Genomic DNA, 16,648 nt, shown 5'->3' on the forward strand with positions numbered 1-16,648 from the left:
CTCGTTTTCTTTCACTCTAACTCTCTCTCTCTCTCTCTCTCTCTCTCTCTCTCTCTCTCTTTCTCTCTGTTTCTGTGTCTCTAATGGAAAGGCATTAATTCAAAATGGTTTTCATTTAAATAAAATAGACACATGTGGAATATTGCATGTACTTTCAGATGAGATCACACTGTATTGGTAATATTACCTAACTGTTTTGTTACAAGAGACCTCTCACATAGTAGGGATAATCTGTAATATTTTCAGAGTAGAAACAAAACACATTAATGAAATAGAAAATGTAAAAAAAGTTTATCTTTTTTCTGTGTTGAGGATATATTAATTGTTTCAGAGGTTTTCTATAAATTTATATATTATATTAGTAAATGCATGGCCTATTATTCTAATGAAATAAAATGCTGTGAAAGTGATCTGAAACATTTCTAGCAATGAGCTGACTAACTTTATTTGTCTAAAAATACTTCTAACCTTCTTCATACTCTTTCCTCATTACTATGAGGAGTTAAAAATTGTTTAATAAAAAAGAAATATTAAGGTTAGCAGTACAGTATTTATAAAACTTATGATGAATATTCAAACCCTAAAAGATGCCATTGGACATAATTGAGTAGTATTAAATAATGTAACATTCATACCAAAATTAATAGAACTACAGAGAATCACATCAAAATTGTCAATTTAAGGACTTATTTTGCTTCCAAAATTTGTTATTTCTGGGAATATCACTCCTAGGATGTTCATTAGGTATACTCTGTGTATAAACTTATTATTTATTTTATTTGTAATAATGACTCCTTGTTAGCAGCAGACAGGGCCATGAACACTCACATTTAACAAGACTAACTTATTAGATCATGCCAGCTTTTCTTCTTCATGTTTCTATCCTGGTTCTAGGAAATGTTAACCTTAACTCTCAACTCCACATGTCATAATTTTCTGTACTTGCTATCAATTTGATGTCACTGGATTCCTTCAAGCTAGTAACATTTCTATGCTGATTGTTAGCATTTAATTCCCACAAGATAACTATACTTACAGTTGTGGTTAGTACTTATGCTATAAGTATTCTATAAAATTTTTCCTTATTTTTTGACTGACGGTTTCTGGATTTAGAAAATAACATGAATTTCCTGAGAAATGCTGGGAAGGCATTCCAGGATAGAAATATTACTGTAGTAACCCAAGAACACAGCTTCAGAACCAACACAGAACCTCTGACCAAAAATGTGGTAGAGTCCAGAAGACCTGAGATAAAATCTAAAGTAAGCAAGTAGAGCAGAAAAATGTGCAAACGGACAAAACCTCATCATAATGATTTATTAGGAGAGCAGGGATGCCCAAGACACAAACACAGAAGAAATTAATGATTGCAACACATTTATAAGCAATGCCTCAAAGAAAAACACACCACAAAACTCAAATAGAATCCTCAAAAAAGGGTGCAAGAGTTTTTTTTAGAGAGTTAAAAGTGGTATAAATAAATGAGAGCTCCTAAGGGAAAATTTTGAAAAGAAATGAGAGCTATGGAAGAAAGAATTGAAAAGGAAATTAATTAACAGCTTGCAGAAGAGGTAGAGAACTTTACCTAAGGAACAAATCCCTGTAATTAAAATGGATCAAATAGAAGCCAATGAGTCTATGAGACCATAAGAAATATTTTTTATAAAATCACAATGCTGAAAAAGTAGAAGAAAAGGTATAGTATTTCATAGCAAAAACAACTGACCTGGAAAACAGATCAAAGTGAAAAAATGTAAGACTCATTGGAGTATCTGAATGCCATGACCAAAATAGAAAGAGCCTAGACATCTTATTTCAAGTATTCTTTTAAAAAAGAAATACTCACATCTCTTAGAAGTAGAGGACAGAGTAGAAATAGAAATAATCAACTACTCACTTCCTGGAAGAAACTTCAAATGAAAACTCCCAGAATCATCCATCAAAATTCAGAGCTTCTAAGTCAAAGGAAATCCTATAAGCAGTTAGAAAGAAATACAAGGGGTCTGTTAGGATCACACACAATTTTAGCTGCCACCACCATAACAGAGAAGAGAACTGGGAATATGATATTTCAGAAAACAAAGGACATAGACTTAGAACCAATAATAACCTACTCAGCAAAGTGAGTATAATTTTATAAAGGAGAAATGGATATTTAATGAAATAGAGGACTTCAAAGCATTCCTGATGAAAAGACCAATTTTGTTGTTTTTCAGTTGTATCTGACTCTTTATGATCATTTTAGATTTTCCTGCCAAAGATATTGGAGTGCTTTTCCATTTCCTTCTTCAATTCATTTTACAGATGAGGAAACTGACGCAAACAGGGTTAAATGACTTACCCAGCGTCACATAGCTAGTAAGTGTCTCAGGCCACATTTGAACTTAGGAAGAAGAGATTCCTAACCCAGGATACTCTATCCACTATAACATTTAGGTGTCCCCAAAAGACCAAACCTGTGTAGAAATTCTAACATTCAAATCCACCAGTTAAGAGAAATATTAAAAAGTAACTAGGAATAAAACAATGATAAGGGACTAAATAAGGATAAATTGCTTATATTCTAATATAGGGAGATGACAAATATGTCAACCCCTGTGACCTATCAATCTTCAGGAATCAAAGCTCTTCCAACCTTTTTAATGATCTTAAGAGAAATACAGAACAAAAAAAGAAGTGTATGTTGGAGAATGGGGAGGAAAGTAAAGAAAGATTAGGAAAAATTATCCCACATGATTAGGTTGGGGATCTAAGAGTGTGTCCAGAAATTGGGGAGTAGTTGAACAAGTTACGTTATATAAATGTAGAGGAATACATTTATGTTATATGAAGCAATGAAGAAGATATTTTTAAGAGAATTCTGGAAGGCCTGTATGATTTGATGCCAAGTGCAGTGAACAGAACCAGGAAACCAATTGATATAACGGCAGCAAAATGGTAAAGGCAAACAACTCTTCTAAAAAAACTATTTATTTATTTATTTTAAGATATTTTCTCATGGTTACATGATTCATGTTCTCTCTTTCCCCTCTCCCTTCCCCCCTCCCAGAGCTGACAAGCAATTCCACTGGGTTTACATGTATTATCATTTGATACATATTTCCATATTATTCATTTTTGTAATAATCTTTTAAAACCAAAACCCCAAATCATATATCCATATAACAAATGATAAATCATATGTTTTTCTTCTGCATTTCTACTCCCACAGTTCTTTCTCTGTATGTGAATAAGGTTCTTTCTCATAAGTCCCTCATCATTGCATCATTGCTTTTAGTGGCAAAGTCTATAACATTTGATTGCCTTGCAGTGTTTCAGTTGCTGTGTACATTGTTCTCATGGTTCTGCTCATTTCACTTTGCATCAGTTCCTTATAGCACAATAGTATTCCATCACCATCATATACCACAATTTGTTGAGTCATTCCCCAATCAAGGAACATGCCCTCATTTTCCAAATTTTGCTACCACATAGATTGCAGCTATGAATATTCTTGTACAACCATTTTTTATTATGTCTTTATGGTACAAACTCAGTAGTGGCATTTCTGGATCAAAGGACATGTATCCTTTTAAAAGCCCTTTGGGCATAATTCCAAATCAAATGGCAAACATAATTGAAAGAATTAGAAACTCTTATCATCCTAATTACAATTCAAGAAGACTGACAAGGAAACATGCTATTCTCTTCTTGACAGAGAAATGGATTACTCAGTACAGACAGAATGAGAAAAAAATTATGGGCATGGCCAATGTAGAGATTTGTTTGGATACAAATCTGGATAGGGTTTGTTTTTCTTTTGTTTTCAAAGGTGGGAGGAGGTAGGGTGAGAAAGCAGACTTTTCTTGATTGAAAAAATACATAATTAAAATGAATTTAAATTAACCAATTTTACAATTTAATCAATTGTTAACAGATTTGTTCAAAGTCTATTCAAAAGAATGGTGCTAGGGCACCTTCCTTCACATTTTTTTCATTATTCCCCTTGATATTCTTAATCTTTTCTTCTTCCAAATGAACTTTGTTATAGTTTTTTTTTTAATTCAGTAAAAAACTTTTTTGGTAGTTTGATAGGTATGGCACTAAGTAGGTAAATTAATTTGTGAGGAATGGTCATTTTTATTATGTTAGCTCATCCTACCTATGAGCAATCAATGTTTTTCCAATCATTTAGATCTAGTTTTAATTGTTTGGAAAGTGTTTTGTAGTTGTATTTGTATAATTCCTGTGTTTGTTTTGGTAGATAAATTCCCAAGTATTTTATATTGTCTAGGGTGATTTTAAATGGTGTTTCTCTTTCTACCTCTTGCTGCTGTGATGTTTTGGAAATATATAGAAATGCTGATCATTTATGTGCATTTATTTTGTATCCTGCAATTTTGCTAAAGTTGTTGGTTATTTCTACTAGCTTTTTAGTTGATTCTCTAGGATTTTTTAAGTAGATCATCATATCATCTGCAAAGAGTGATAGCTTAGTCTCATTACCTATTTTAATACCTTCAATTTCTTTTTCTTCTCTAATTGCTACTGCTAGTGTTTCTAGTACAATGTTAAATAATAGAGGTTATCATCCTTGTTTCACGCCTGATCTTATTGGGAAAGCTTCTAATTTATCCCCATTGCTTATGATGCTTGCTGATGGTTTTAGATATATACTGTTTATTATTTTTAGGAAAGGTCCTTCTATTTCTATACTTTCTAGTGTTTTCAATAGGAATGGATGTTGTATTTTGTCAGAGGCTTTTTCAGCATCTATTGAGATAATCATGTGGTTTTTGTTGGTTTGCTTGTTGATATGGTCAATTATGTGAATGATTTTCCTTATGTTGAACCATCCTTGCATTCCTGGTATAAATCCCACCTGATCATAATGAATAACCCTCGTGATCTCTTGCTGGAGTCTTTTTGCTAGTATTCTGTTTAAGATTTTTGCATCTATGTCATTAAGGAGATTAGTCTGTAGTTTTCTTTCTCTGTTTTTGATCTACCTGGCTTTTGGATCAGCACCATATTTGTATCATTTGTGGTAGAATTCCTTCTTTGCTTATTATGTCGAATAGTTTATATATTATTGGAATTAGTTGTTCTTTGAATGTTTTATAGAATTCACTTGTGAATCCATCTGGTCCGGGGAATTTTTTCTTAGGAAGTTCTTTGATGGATTGTTCAGTTTCTTTTTCTGATATGGGATTATTTAAGTATTCTATTTCTTCTACTGTTAATCAAGGCAATTTATATTTCTGTAAATATTCATCCATCTCACCTAAGTTGCTATATTTATTGCCATATAATTAGGCAAAATAGTTTTTAATGATTGCCTTGATTTCCTCTTCATTAGAGGTGAGGTCTCCCTTTTCATTTTTGATACTGATGATTTGGTTTTCTTCTTTCCTTTTTTAAATTAGATTGACCAGTACTTTGTCAGTTTTGTTTGTTTTTTCAAAGTACCAGTCTTATTTATTAATTCAATAGTTCTTTTACTTTCAATTTTACTGATTTCCCCTTTAATTTTTGTAATTTTAATTTGGTCTTTAGCTGGGGATCTTTGATTTGTTCCCTTTCTGGTTTCTAAATTTGCATGCCCAGTTCATTGATCTTTGCCCTCTGTAATTTGTTAATACATGCCCTCAAGGATGTAAATTTCCCCGAGTGCTGGCTTAGCTTCATCTTACAGAGTTTGATAGGATGTCTGATCATTGTCATTCTCTTTAATGAAATTATTGATCGTTGCTAGCTATGATTTCTTTTTTAACTAACTGGTTTTGGAAAATCACATTATTTAATTTCCAATTAGTTTTTGATTTGCCTGTCGATGTGCCCTTACTAATTATTATTTTTATTGCATTATGATCTGAGAAGGTTACATTTATTATTTCTGCTCTTTTGCATTTGTTTGCAATGTTTCTATGCCCTATTACATGGTCAATCTTTGTGAATGTACCATGTGCAGCTGAAAAGAAGGTGTATTCCTTTTTATACCTATTTATTTTTCTCCACATATCTATTAAATCTAATTTTTCTAGGATTTCATTCACCTCTCTTATCTCTTTCTTATTTATTTTTTGGTTTGGTTTATCTAGATCTGAAAGAGGAATATTTAGATCTCTCACTAGTATGGTTTTACTATCTATTTCCTTCTTGAGCTCTGCCAGTTTCTCCTTTAGAAATTTGGATGCTCTACCATTTGGTGCATACATGTTGAGTACTGTTATTTCCTCATTGTCTATACTGCCTTTTATCAGAATGTAATTATGTTCTCTCTCTCTTTTAATCAGGTCTATTTTTACTTTGGCTTTGTCAGAAATCATGATCACCACTCCTGCCTTCTTTTTCTCAGTAGAAGCCAAAAGATTTTGCTCCAACCCTTGACCTTAAATCTGTGTATGTCCACCCACCTCATATGTGTTTCTTGTAGACAATATATGGTAGGATTTTGGTTTCTAATCCACTCTGCTATTTACTTCCGTTTTATGCATGAGTTCATCCCATTCACATTCAGAGTTATAATTATCAGTTGTGTATTCCCCAACATTTTGGTATCCTCTCCTAGTTCTACCCTTCTTCTTACGCTATTTCCTTTTAATCCAATGGTTTGTTTTAAACCAGTCCCCCTTGTCCTCTCCCTTGATTTACTTCCCTTTCTACCTCTTCCCTTGTTATTCCCCTCTTCTTATTTTTTAAGACCTAATGAATTCCTTTCCCCCCTCCTCCCCTCCCTTTTTCTACCTCCCCATTCCCCTGCTCCCCTTGGTTCATCCCTTCTGACTTTCTCAGTAGGGTTTGATAGAATTCTATATCCCAATGGATATAGCTACTCTTCCCTCTCAGGATTAATTCCACTGAGAGTAAGCTTTAAATATTACCTCTTAATGCTCTCTTCCTCTCCTTCTTATAATAGTATTCGTTCCCTCCCCTTCCCATGCCCACTTTGTGTGGTATAGAATATCCTATTTTTCTTATTCATTCAAGTTTCTTTTGGTGCCATCTACTATTCACACTCCCTCTTCCCTGCCCCCACCCCCCTATTATCTTAGACTATCTAGTATTCCAACCTTTCCCTGTGAATAATTCTTCTAATTACTGTAATAGTGAATACAACTTTTGAAAATTATACATAACATTTCTCCTTATAGGAATACAAACAATTTGATCTTATTGAAGCCCTTAAAGAGGCAAATTTAAAAATAAAGAGTTTTCTTTTTCCCCCCTCTGTTTCTTATTTACCTTTTCATGTTTCTCTTGGTTTTTGTGGTTGGATATCAAACTTTCCATTTAGTCCTGGTCTTTTCTGTGCAAATACTTGGAAATCTTCTATCTTGCTGAATGCCCATACTTTCCCGGGAAGTATGTAGTCAGTTTTGATGGGTAGGTGATCCTTGGTTGTAAACCCAGTTCTCTTGCCTTTCTGAGTATCATATTCGAAGCCTTGTGGTCTCTTAATGTGGAGGCTGCCAGATCCTGTGTGATCCTAATTGGTGCTCCTTGATATCTGAAATGTCTCTTTCTGGCTTCTTGTAAAATTTTTTCTTTTACTTGAAAGCTCTTGAATTTGGCTATTATATTCTTGGGGGTTGTCTTTTCAGGTTTTAGTATAGAGGGTGATCTATGGATCCTTTCAATATTGCCTTCTTGTTGAAGATCTTCAGCGTAATTTTGTTGGATAATTTCTTATAGTATGGAGTCCAAATTTCTATTAATTTCTGCTTTTTCAGGAAGGCTAATGATTCTCAGATTGTCTCTTCTAGACCTGTTTTCTTGGTCTGTCACTTTCTCAATGAGACATTTCATGTTTCCTTCTATTTTATCAGTCTTTTGACTTTGCTTTGTTTGTTCTTGCTGTCTCAAGAGATCATTGACTTCTATTTGCCCAATTCTGGTCTTTAGAGACTGGTTTTCTGCTATAATCTTTTGATTTTCCTTTTCAATTTGGTGTATCCAGCTGTTTGATTTTGGTCTCCAATTTGCTTATCAATTCTTTTGATTTGGGGGCATCTTTCTCCAATTGGGAGTTTTTGTTGTTTAACATGTTAATTTCTTTTTGAGATATTTCCCACTTCTCTTGCCAAATCTCTTTCATCTTTCTCATGATCTCAGATTTGAACTCTTCAAGACCTTGTGACCAGTTTTCATTTTTTTGGGAAGGTTTGGATTTGATTACTTGTTTGTTCTCCTCTGCTGTTTGCTCTGTTGTCTGGATTTTTTTCTCTGTAAAAATTGTTGAGTGTTTAAGATTTCTTCTTGATTTTTCTCTTTTGAGGTTCTTGTGTGGGGCTTGCATTATTATTATTTCTTTCTCAGTCAGTAGTCTGAGTGAGGCAAACAGGCTCTCTGCCTATCCTGTCAAGCTGTGGAGCAGGTTTTATCTGAGTTACTGTGCTGTGTGCCCTCTCCACTTTATCCTTGCAGCCACAGTTGGTCTGTGCTTTTTAGTCTCCTGAGGTCTCAAGTCTTTGGTCTCCTTGCTTGCTCCTCCACCTGAAGCTCCTTTAACATTCTCAGGGTGCTGCTTCCATAGTCATGCATCCCTCTGCACTGGGTCCCCACCCAAGGTCCGTGCCTGTCCTCAAGGTTTGTGTCCATGTCTGCGTGTGAGCTTAACATCCACGCCTGAGCTCAAGTTCTGTGTTCCAAGTCCACCCATTCTTTAGCCTCTTGGGGTCTTAAGTCTTGCTGCTCTCAGGAGCAGGCCCTGGTAATCCCAGGTAGCTGTCAAGAACTTAATGAATGCCCCAAACTTGCTCTAAGTCTTGTGCACTGGCTTTGGCACTGTAGGTGTAGTGGGGGTGAAGGGGGTTGCTTAGCTCGCATTTTAGTGAGAGCTATTTCACCCCCTTATAGTATGGAAATGCCCCGATCCCACATACCTTCAATGCTGCACCCTATTGTGGGGTCCCTTCATTCGTCTGGATTTGCTTTTATGTCCTTTTGAGGAGTCCTATCTGTGTGAGTTAGGAGAGGTTAAGCAAGCTGCTTCTACTCTGCCACCATTTTAACCCGGAAGTCCCTCTCAGCACTGCTTCTTGAGCCACTTTGATAATGGATTTCCATTTTCAAAATGAATGATGAGTGTTTCCCCAAGAAAAAAAAAGAAATAAAGAGAGGCAATTGCTTGTCTTAGGAAGCCAGTGTTGCCTGTTGGAAAGAGCATCGGATCTGAAGTGGAGAAGCTTGACCCTAATCCTGTCTCTGATGCATATGTCCTCTGAGACCATAGGCAAATCATTTGACCTCGGTAGGTCTCTATTTTCTTATCTGTAAAATGAGGAGATTGAACTAGGTGGTGAGATCCCTTCCTACTCTAGATTTCTGATCCTAAGGTCCTACCCAATTTAAAGCATTTTATATTCCTTGAAGTGCTAAATATCCCTGTAATAGAATGTAAGCTTCTTGAAGACAGGTATCTTATCAATCTTCTATAGCTTCAAGAATCAGAGAAGCCTATATGTGAAGCCCTACTAACTAGCTTTGTGACCACCAACGAGTGTCTCTCTCTCTTTCTCTCTCTCTTGGGTTTTCTCCCTGTATATAGGAGATGAAAATACTTGAGGTCCCAAGTGGTGAAGATCAAAAGAAGTTATTCCTGTAGTGTAATTTTTCCTTCCTTTCATTGTATAAATTTGTAAAAAGTCTTGGTGGTTCAGCCATGTTCAAACACATTCTAGGTGTGCAACCCTGGTCAAGTCACTTATTAACCCTCATCACCTCACACTTACCATTTTTCTGCTTTAGAGCCAAAACATAGTATTGATTCTAAGAAGGCAAAGGTTTTAAAAAAGTCAATTGTTTTCTCAGACTCCTTCAGCACTTTTCGGTTAGGAGAGGTTAAGCGCTGCTTTTTACTCTGCCGCCATCTTAACCCAGAAGCCCTCTCCTTCAGCACTTTTGCACACTTGCCTCACCTATAGTAGGTCCAAATGAAAAAGCAACACTCCTATGCCTCATCCAGAAAGACATTTATTTATGTCTCAGTAAATTCGGCCATCCCAGTGAGTAATGGTTGAACACAGAACTTTGATTCCTCTAGTCCAGTGATGGGCAAACTATGGCCCGCGGGCTAGATGCGGCTCCCTGAAATGTTTTATCAGGCCGTGCCATTATTCCTAATCTGACAAATACAATGAAACTTTGAAAGAGTTGCCTTAGAAACACTTGACAGATGAGCATTTCCTTTCCTTTGGCCCCCTCTTTAAAAAGTTTGCCCATCACTGCTCTAGTCCCATTTCTACCAGTGAGAGTAGGTATGTCACTTAGCATTTGGAGATCATGCTTTCCTTACCAGTAAAATTTGGGCTTGACTTTGACTCAAGATTTCTATAGCCTCTTTTGGCACTAAAATTCTTTGATTCTTAAGTGTCTCTATCTTAATTATTATTTACAAATTTCCATCTGACTTTTAAAATTAAACAAAATATATCCAGTAAAAATTGTGATTCTTCCACCTATGAGCACATGTCCTTTCCTAGGATGTGTCTTTCCTTGCCTCCTGAAAAATGGCTTCATCTCCAAGTTCAAATTTATTCTAGGGTGCTAATAAAACTTGATCCACACTCTGTTGCTATGAGAGACAGACAAATTCAGTTTGTTTTTGTCCTGTCCATTTTAGATGCCTTCCTTTGAAATCTTGACTGCTTTGTTTCTAGGTTAATGAAATTTACCATGATGAGTCACTTGGGGTGCATATCAATGTTGTGCTGGTACGCATGATAATGCTGGGCTATACCAAGGTAAGAATGGTCTTTGAAGCCAAGTATGGAACTTTGGCCAGAGCTCCTGATATGGCTATTTGGGTAATCTTGGACACCCAAAAGCTATAGCTCCAAATAATGTTGGAACTGATTGCTCTGAGCTGAAAAAAAAAAGGAATTATCTCTATAAGAAAGGAAAACTCCCATACTTCATCCAGAGAGGCATTTGTTTGTCTCTTTTAGTACTTGGAGGAAATTAATCTCTGATTTTAACCTATGGAAATGATGAGTCTGTTCCAGTAAGCAGATTCTTTAAATGAGCATGAAGGCCTCAGAGGCACAAATATAAAAATTTACAGTTTTCTACTAACTCCTACATTTCTAAAGGTAGGAGAATGTCTTACACATCTTTGTATATATTCCCACAATTCCTTGCTCAAAATAAATATTTGTTGAATGAATGAATGAATACAATCTAATTAAAGACAAACAGCTTAGGAATAATTTCAGTGGATTGAGAACCAGTATTAAAGATGAAAGGTCCTGGGTTCAATTCTAACCTCCAATACTTCCTAGCTGTGTGACTCTGGGCAAGCCACTTAACCCCAGTTGCCTAGCCCTTATCTTCTGCCTTGGAACCAACTTATTATTGAGTCTAAGACAGAAGGTAAAGGTTTTTACAAATAAAGAAGATGCAGAAAACTGCTTAATCAATCATTAAATTATGCCTACATAGTTTACTAACAATTTACCTACATATATTATTTTTTAGAAACATCTTTTCCTTTATGGAAAGAAGTATAACTTTTTTCATTTAGATTTTTTTAAAGGGAAAGGATGGGAGAAGAAAAAAATTGAGTATTGTTAAAAATATATGACTTTTATTAGGTATTTCTTGTAATATAGCTGAGTACAGCTGGCCTTTAAATGCCACTTCTTTGGTCTCCAAGAAAAACCTGATCTGTGATATCAGACAATGAAATTTTGCTTTTGATATATTTTAATTTTAATTGTAAAGGCCTAATAGGGCAGTTAGGAGGGCTAATTTTATAATTTCCATAATATTTTAGTATGGATTTTTCTTCAGTTTTTCTCTTGCCAGATTTGAAGTACAAATGAGCTTGTTCATCTAGGAAAGAGAAACAAGGATGATTGTTTAGCATTTCATCTTTTATTGACCATCCCTTTATCTCCTTCTGAAGAGACAGTCTGCCACTGAGCCTTAGTTAGTCCCCATAGCCTAACCTACTTTATCTCAATCACAAAGAATGTAAGCATATCCCAGCTGGTGACCTTAAGGGTCAGGGATTAGTAGTTTTATCATTTGTTAAGGATGTATGTGTTCTGCATGGGACCATCCACAGTTATTTTATGAAGAATGTAAACACTGATAATAGCATTTGTTGAGTTCCACAAGCCAATCCAGGAAATATCTTAGCCTCTTAACCCAAGAGAACTGTGTTAAAGTGTTATACAACAGAGAATCCTATCATTCAGATAATGCTGAAGACATAATGGACACCTAATAATAAAGATTTGTTTGTCTCAGACATTCCTAGCAAATAAAACTTTTTACCTCCCATTTTGATTAATGGAAAGAGGTAGCGTCTATAGCTTGCTCCCTCTTCTCCCCATTACCTCAAGTTGTTTAACACTAATTGCCTCAGTTTCCTCATTTATAAAATGAGCTAGAAAAGGAAATGACAAACCACTCCAGTGTCTTTGCTCTGTAAATAGACACTTTAGAAAACACTTTTTAATCAGCAATATTTTTTACTCTCCCTCTCACCTTCCCTGACATTGAAAAAATAAAATCAAAATGTCATAAATTTCAATGTTCTTATGTACTCTGAGTCTATCTTTTCCCTTTCAAGAGATAGTTAGTATCCTTTCTTATTGGTCTTCTGAAATATGTTGAGAAACTCACTTATCGATTTCCCAAAAGTAATTGTCTAAGAATTAGAAGTACAAATGTTTAGTTTCTAACAAAGGCCCAGAATGTAGGTTTTTAGATAATTTGGCATACATGTCTTTAATTTATTTTATTATTCAGTCTATCAGTCTCATTGAAAGAGGAAATCCATCTAGGAGTCTGGAGAATGTATGTCGCTGGGCATGCCAGCAGCAGAAATCGGATCCCAACCATCCTGAACACCATGATCATGCCATTTTTTTAACGAGGCAAGACTTTGGCCCTGCTGGTATGCAAGGTAATGATGCCATCACATAAGAGGAGATGATTATTCCTATGTAACTTCCAAATCAGACACCAGTTCAGTGCCTACAGTTACATATTATTACACTTTTATTTTCTCTTTCTAACACCTCCATTAATCAAGCAGCATTTTCATATAGCTTTTCAAGTGAAATGAAATAAAAAAAATTATCATTTACAGGGTATGCACCAGTGACAGGAATGTGTCATCCAGTAAGAAGCTGTACCTTAAATCATGAGGATGGTTTCTCATCAGCCTTTGTAGTAGCCCATGAAACTGGCCATGTGTAAGTACCACTCTTCAAGACCAAGGCACAGAAAAGCAAAAGCAAATGATTTTTGTTCCTGCTTCTTCCATTTGTGTTTGTCCTATGGAAAGAGGCCTGTCAGTTCTCCATTTTGGTTCCCCTCCCACTACCTATATTTCTAAGTCAAGGAAGTGATCATGTGCTGAAACTGTGAATGAGTGGCTCCACGTTGGGACATCCATGGTGGGCTCAGGTATATCTGTGAAGCCACAAGCAAGAGACAGGAAGTTGTATTATCTTGATACTCTCATTTCCATAGTAACTGTGGTTTCTCAAACAATGTTAGCTTTTCTCTCACTTGACATAAAGGCTCTTTTCGGTGTTGTTTTTGGTTTTCTTTGTACCAGATCTTCTTTTCATGAACAATTAAACAGATTTAAATTAAACAAATTTAACAAATTTAACATCTTCATGCCAGCTCCCTTACTCTTCAATATGCCTTTGGTTCCTTCTGATCAGTTCTTGTTTGGGGTTTTTCTAGGTTAGGAATGGAGCATGATGGTCAAGGAAACAGGTGTGGTGATGAGACTGCAATGGGAAGTGTCATGGCACCTTTGGTACAGGCAGCATTTCATCGTTATCACTGGTCCCGGTGCAGCGGCCAGGAATTAAAAAGATATATACAGTAAGAACTCCATGGGCATCTATAGAGGGTATTGGGATACTGTAACTTGAAAACAGAGATAGGAGCTGTCCTTGTCTAGCCTTGGTTATGTGAATATATCTGAAACAAAGAATAAGTTGAGTTACTCAAAATAATTTCATAAGATTGTAGATTTTGAGCTGGAAGAGATAATAAAAGTAATTAATCTATCAATCAATGCCACTCATTTATTAAAAACCAGTCTAGGTGCCAGCCACTGTGCCAGGTGCTAAGGACAAACATTAAATTAAAATATTTTTCTAGCTACATCCCTTTGTTTTATAGATTAGGAACTGAGGCCCAAGAGGCCCAAGGACAACAGATTTAGAACTTGGTGATCATCTGGTCAAACTTTCATTTTGAAGATGATAAACTGAGTCCCAGAGAGGTTGCGGTTTGCACAAGGGCATAAAAGTGGTATCAGGGGTGGGATCTGAGCCCAGGTCTTTTACTTCTTTGACTGGCATTCTTGACCATATTCTTGGATACTAGATTCATTTGGCTGAATTAATCTATGATGGCACAAAGAGAGTATATGAAACACATCCAAAATCACATTTAAATTTATATGTAAAAGCTATAAATTCATCTCCTTTAAGTTCACCAAAAATACCTTTGAGATAACTCTTGTATTTAACAGGATGAGAGGAATGATATGTGCCCCATCTTCCTTTCAGGTGATTTTAATTTCTCTCCTTGGCTTCTACAACTTTGAAAGCATTGTCATTTTGTGTAGCTTGGAAGAAATGAATGTTTTTGCATGGCTACATCTATCCAAATGGTGTCCTTGAGGTTTTTTTTTTTTTTAATCAATGCCACATTAATATTTTATGGGCAGCAGTTCTGTCTGTGATAGTAGTTTGGTTATAGCACAAGTCTGATCCTGAGTGATATTTTGAAGTCTGTGTCTGCAGAGATTTGTCATGTTATTTTTTGAAAAAGTAATGAGTTTCTGATGTACAGCCCTAGACACCAGTCATACCTTTTCTCTCATACTTGATCAGAGTTAAATTTCTGCAGTCTTCAGTGATGTGTGTTGACAATTTTTGTTATTTTCTTGCATAATCTCCACTGCTCAGTGTGTCCAGACTCCTTGAGGATTACATTAAAAGCCTTTTCCATCTCATGGAATTTTGCCCTCATGATAATAAAATATCATTTGGACTAGAGGAGTGTAAAATTCCTAGTGTATACGAAAGAAAGATAGAGACAGAACATTCTGAACTTGAATCCAGAGGTCAAATTGAAGCAATAAGCAAAAACATTTGTACTTCTCCAGATGAGATACATAAATATATCAAGTAGCTGTGGCTAGATATGTCCAAAGATTTACTGGCCTCCTGAAATCAAAACTCAGTGGGAATAATATGTTGAAAGCAACAACGCCTAGTCACTGCTAATCTTAACTGCAATTTCAGATTTGTATAATGAACCTTAACAGATGTGAAATGTATCCTAACAATAACTCATGCAATGTTAATGAAATACAGTGCTTATCACCCGGAGGCAGCTATGGAAAGATGAATATTTCTTAGTCAAAAAAGAGGAAGCCAATTGATAACATATTCTCAGGACAAGTTGTTGAAAATGCGCAGAAATACTTTTAGAATCAGCAGATATAGCTTCAGCAGTAACTTACATTAAATCAGTACAATGGAACCAAAAATGATTTACATGTTGATGGAGGATATGAAACAGCTTTAATGTGTAAGAGTAGAATCAACCAGTCCTTTGAGGAAAACATGCACATGAACTCAACCTCATTTTCTTTCTCCTCTTCCTCCTCCTAGGTCTCTGTCTCTTCCTTCTTTCCTCTCTTCATTATGGTTATTATCTTCAAAGAAATATGTCCAAAAACTTAACTGCATCCACTATTTACCTTCTCACAGTTCCTATGACTGTCTTCTTGATGACCCTTTTGAACACGATTGGCCCAAACTCCCCGAATTGCCAGGAATCAATTATTCCATGGATGAACAATGCCGCTTTGATTTTGGTGTTGGGTACAAAATGTGTACTGCGGTAAGTCACCTGGAATAATGTTGAAACTTAAATGATGAAATCTGTGCACCTAATTTTAATTAAATGAGTTATTTCCATGAACAATCCTCATGTGAACTGATTAATAAATACTCTGGCAGAAGGTGACTGGACTCAGAAGGAAAAGATTTTCTTGTCACTCAGAAACCTCCATGAGGAAGTCTAGTTCTGATTATTGTTTTTTTGCACTAAGCCTTTTAAAGGATAGGGATTGAAAGACCTACCAGAAAAGACCATAGTTAACCTGAATGATTTCCCTTAGATTTCCTTGAGCTATATCATCCTTTTTACATTTAAATTAGAGCGAGGTAAGTTCCTTTGTCTCATAATAGATTGTATTCTTACTGCAAATTATTTAAAAGTACCCTATCTGCCTTTGTGTGGCATTTTCCAGGAAGGAAGTTTTGGGAGTAAGAAAGAGAATCTTGTTGAATATGATATAGAATCTATACATACATTACAGATATAGATACCGATATAGTAGTGAAGGAGGGAGAATTATCTCAAGTCTTGATGCTTCTATAACTAACCAATGTGGGTAAATCTGGAGTTTATCTATAAAGCTGAAAAAATCTATAGAGTTGAGCTCTATGTATGTTATATGTTACTTTGTGTATATACACAAATACATATAAACACACTTGTATCTATCATATATACACATACATATTTGCATATTATTTATCTATCAATGTAACATGTTAGAAAGGGCATTAGATTTGAAGTGAGAACTCTTGGGTTTGATCCCCAGCTCCGA

General features: G+C 35.5%; 1 protein-coding gene across 1 annotated transcript in view; it reads left to right on the forward strand.

The window, feature by feature from the left end:
- The window catches only part of ADAMTS3 (ADAM metallopeptidase with thrombospondin type 1 motif 3), a 285,453-nt gene that overhangs the window by 233,671 nt on the left and 35,134 nt on the right, over positions 1 to 16,648 (forward strand). The window contains exons 4-8 of the mRNA XM_044681598.1: positions 10,641 to 10,724; positions 12,739 to 12,895; positions 13,082 to 13,187; positions 13,690 to 13,833; positions 15,741 to 15,873. Of these exons, the coding sequence (XP_044537533.1) occupies positions 10,641 to 10,724; positions 12,739 to 12,895; positions 13,082 to 13,187; positions 13,690 to 13,833; positions 15,741 to 15,873 (624 nt within the window). The remainder of the gene's footprint in view (positions 1 to 10,640; positions 10,725 to 12,738; positions 12,896 to 13,081; positions 13,188 to 13,689; positions 13,834 to 15,740; positions 15,874 to 16,648) is intronic.

This window comes from Gracilinanus agilis, chromosome 6 (genome assembly GCF_016433145.1).
Source record: "Gracilinanus agilis isolate LMUSP501 chromosome 6, AgileGrace, whole genome shotgun sequence".
NCBI classification, from domain to species: Eukaryota; Metazoa; Chordata; class Mammalia; order Didelphimorphia; family Didelphidae; genus Gracilinanus; species Gracilinanus agilis.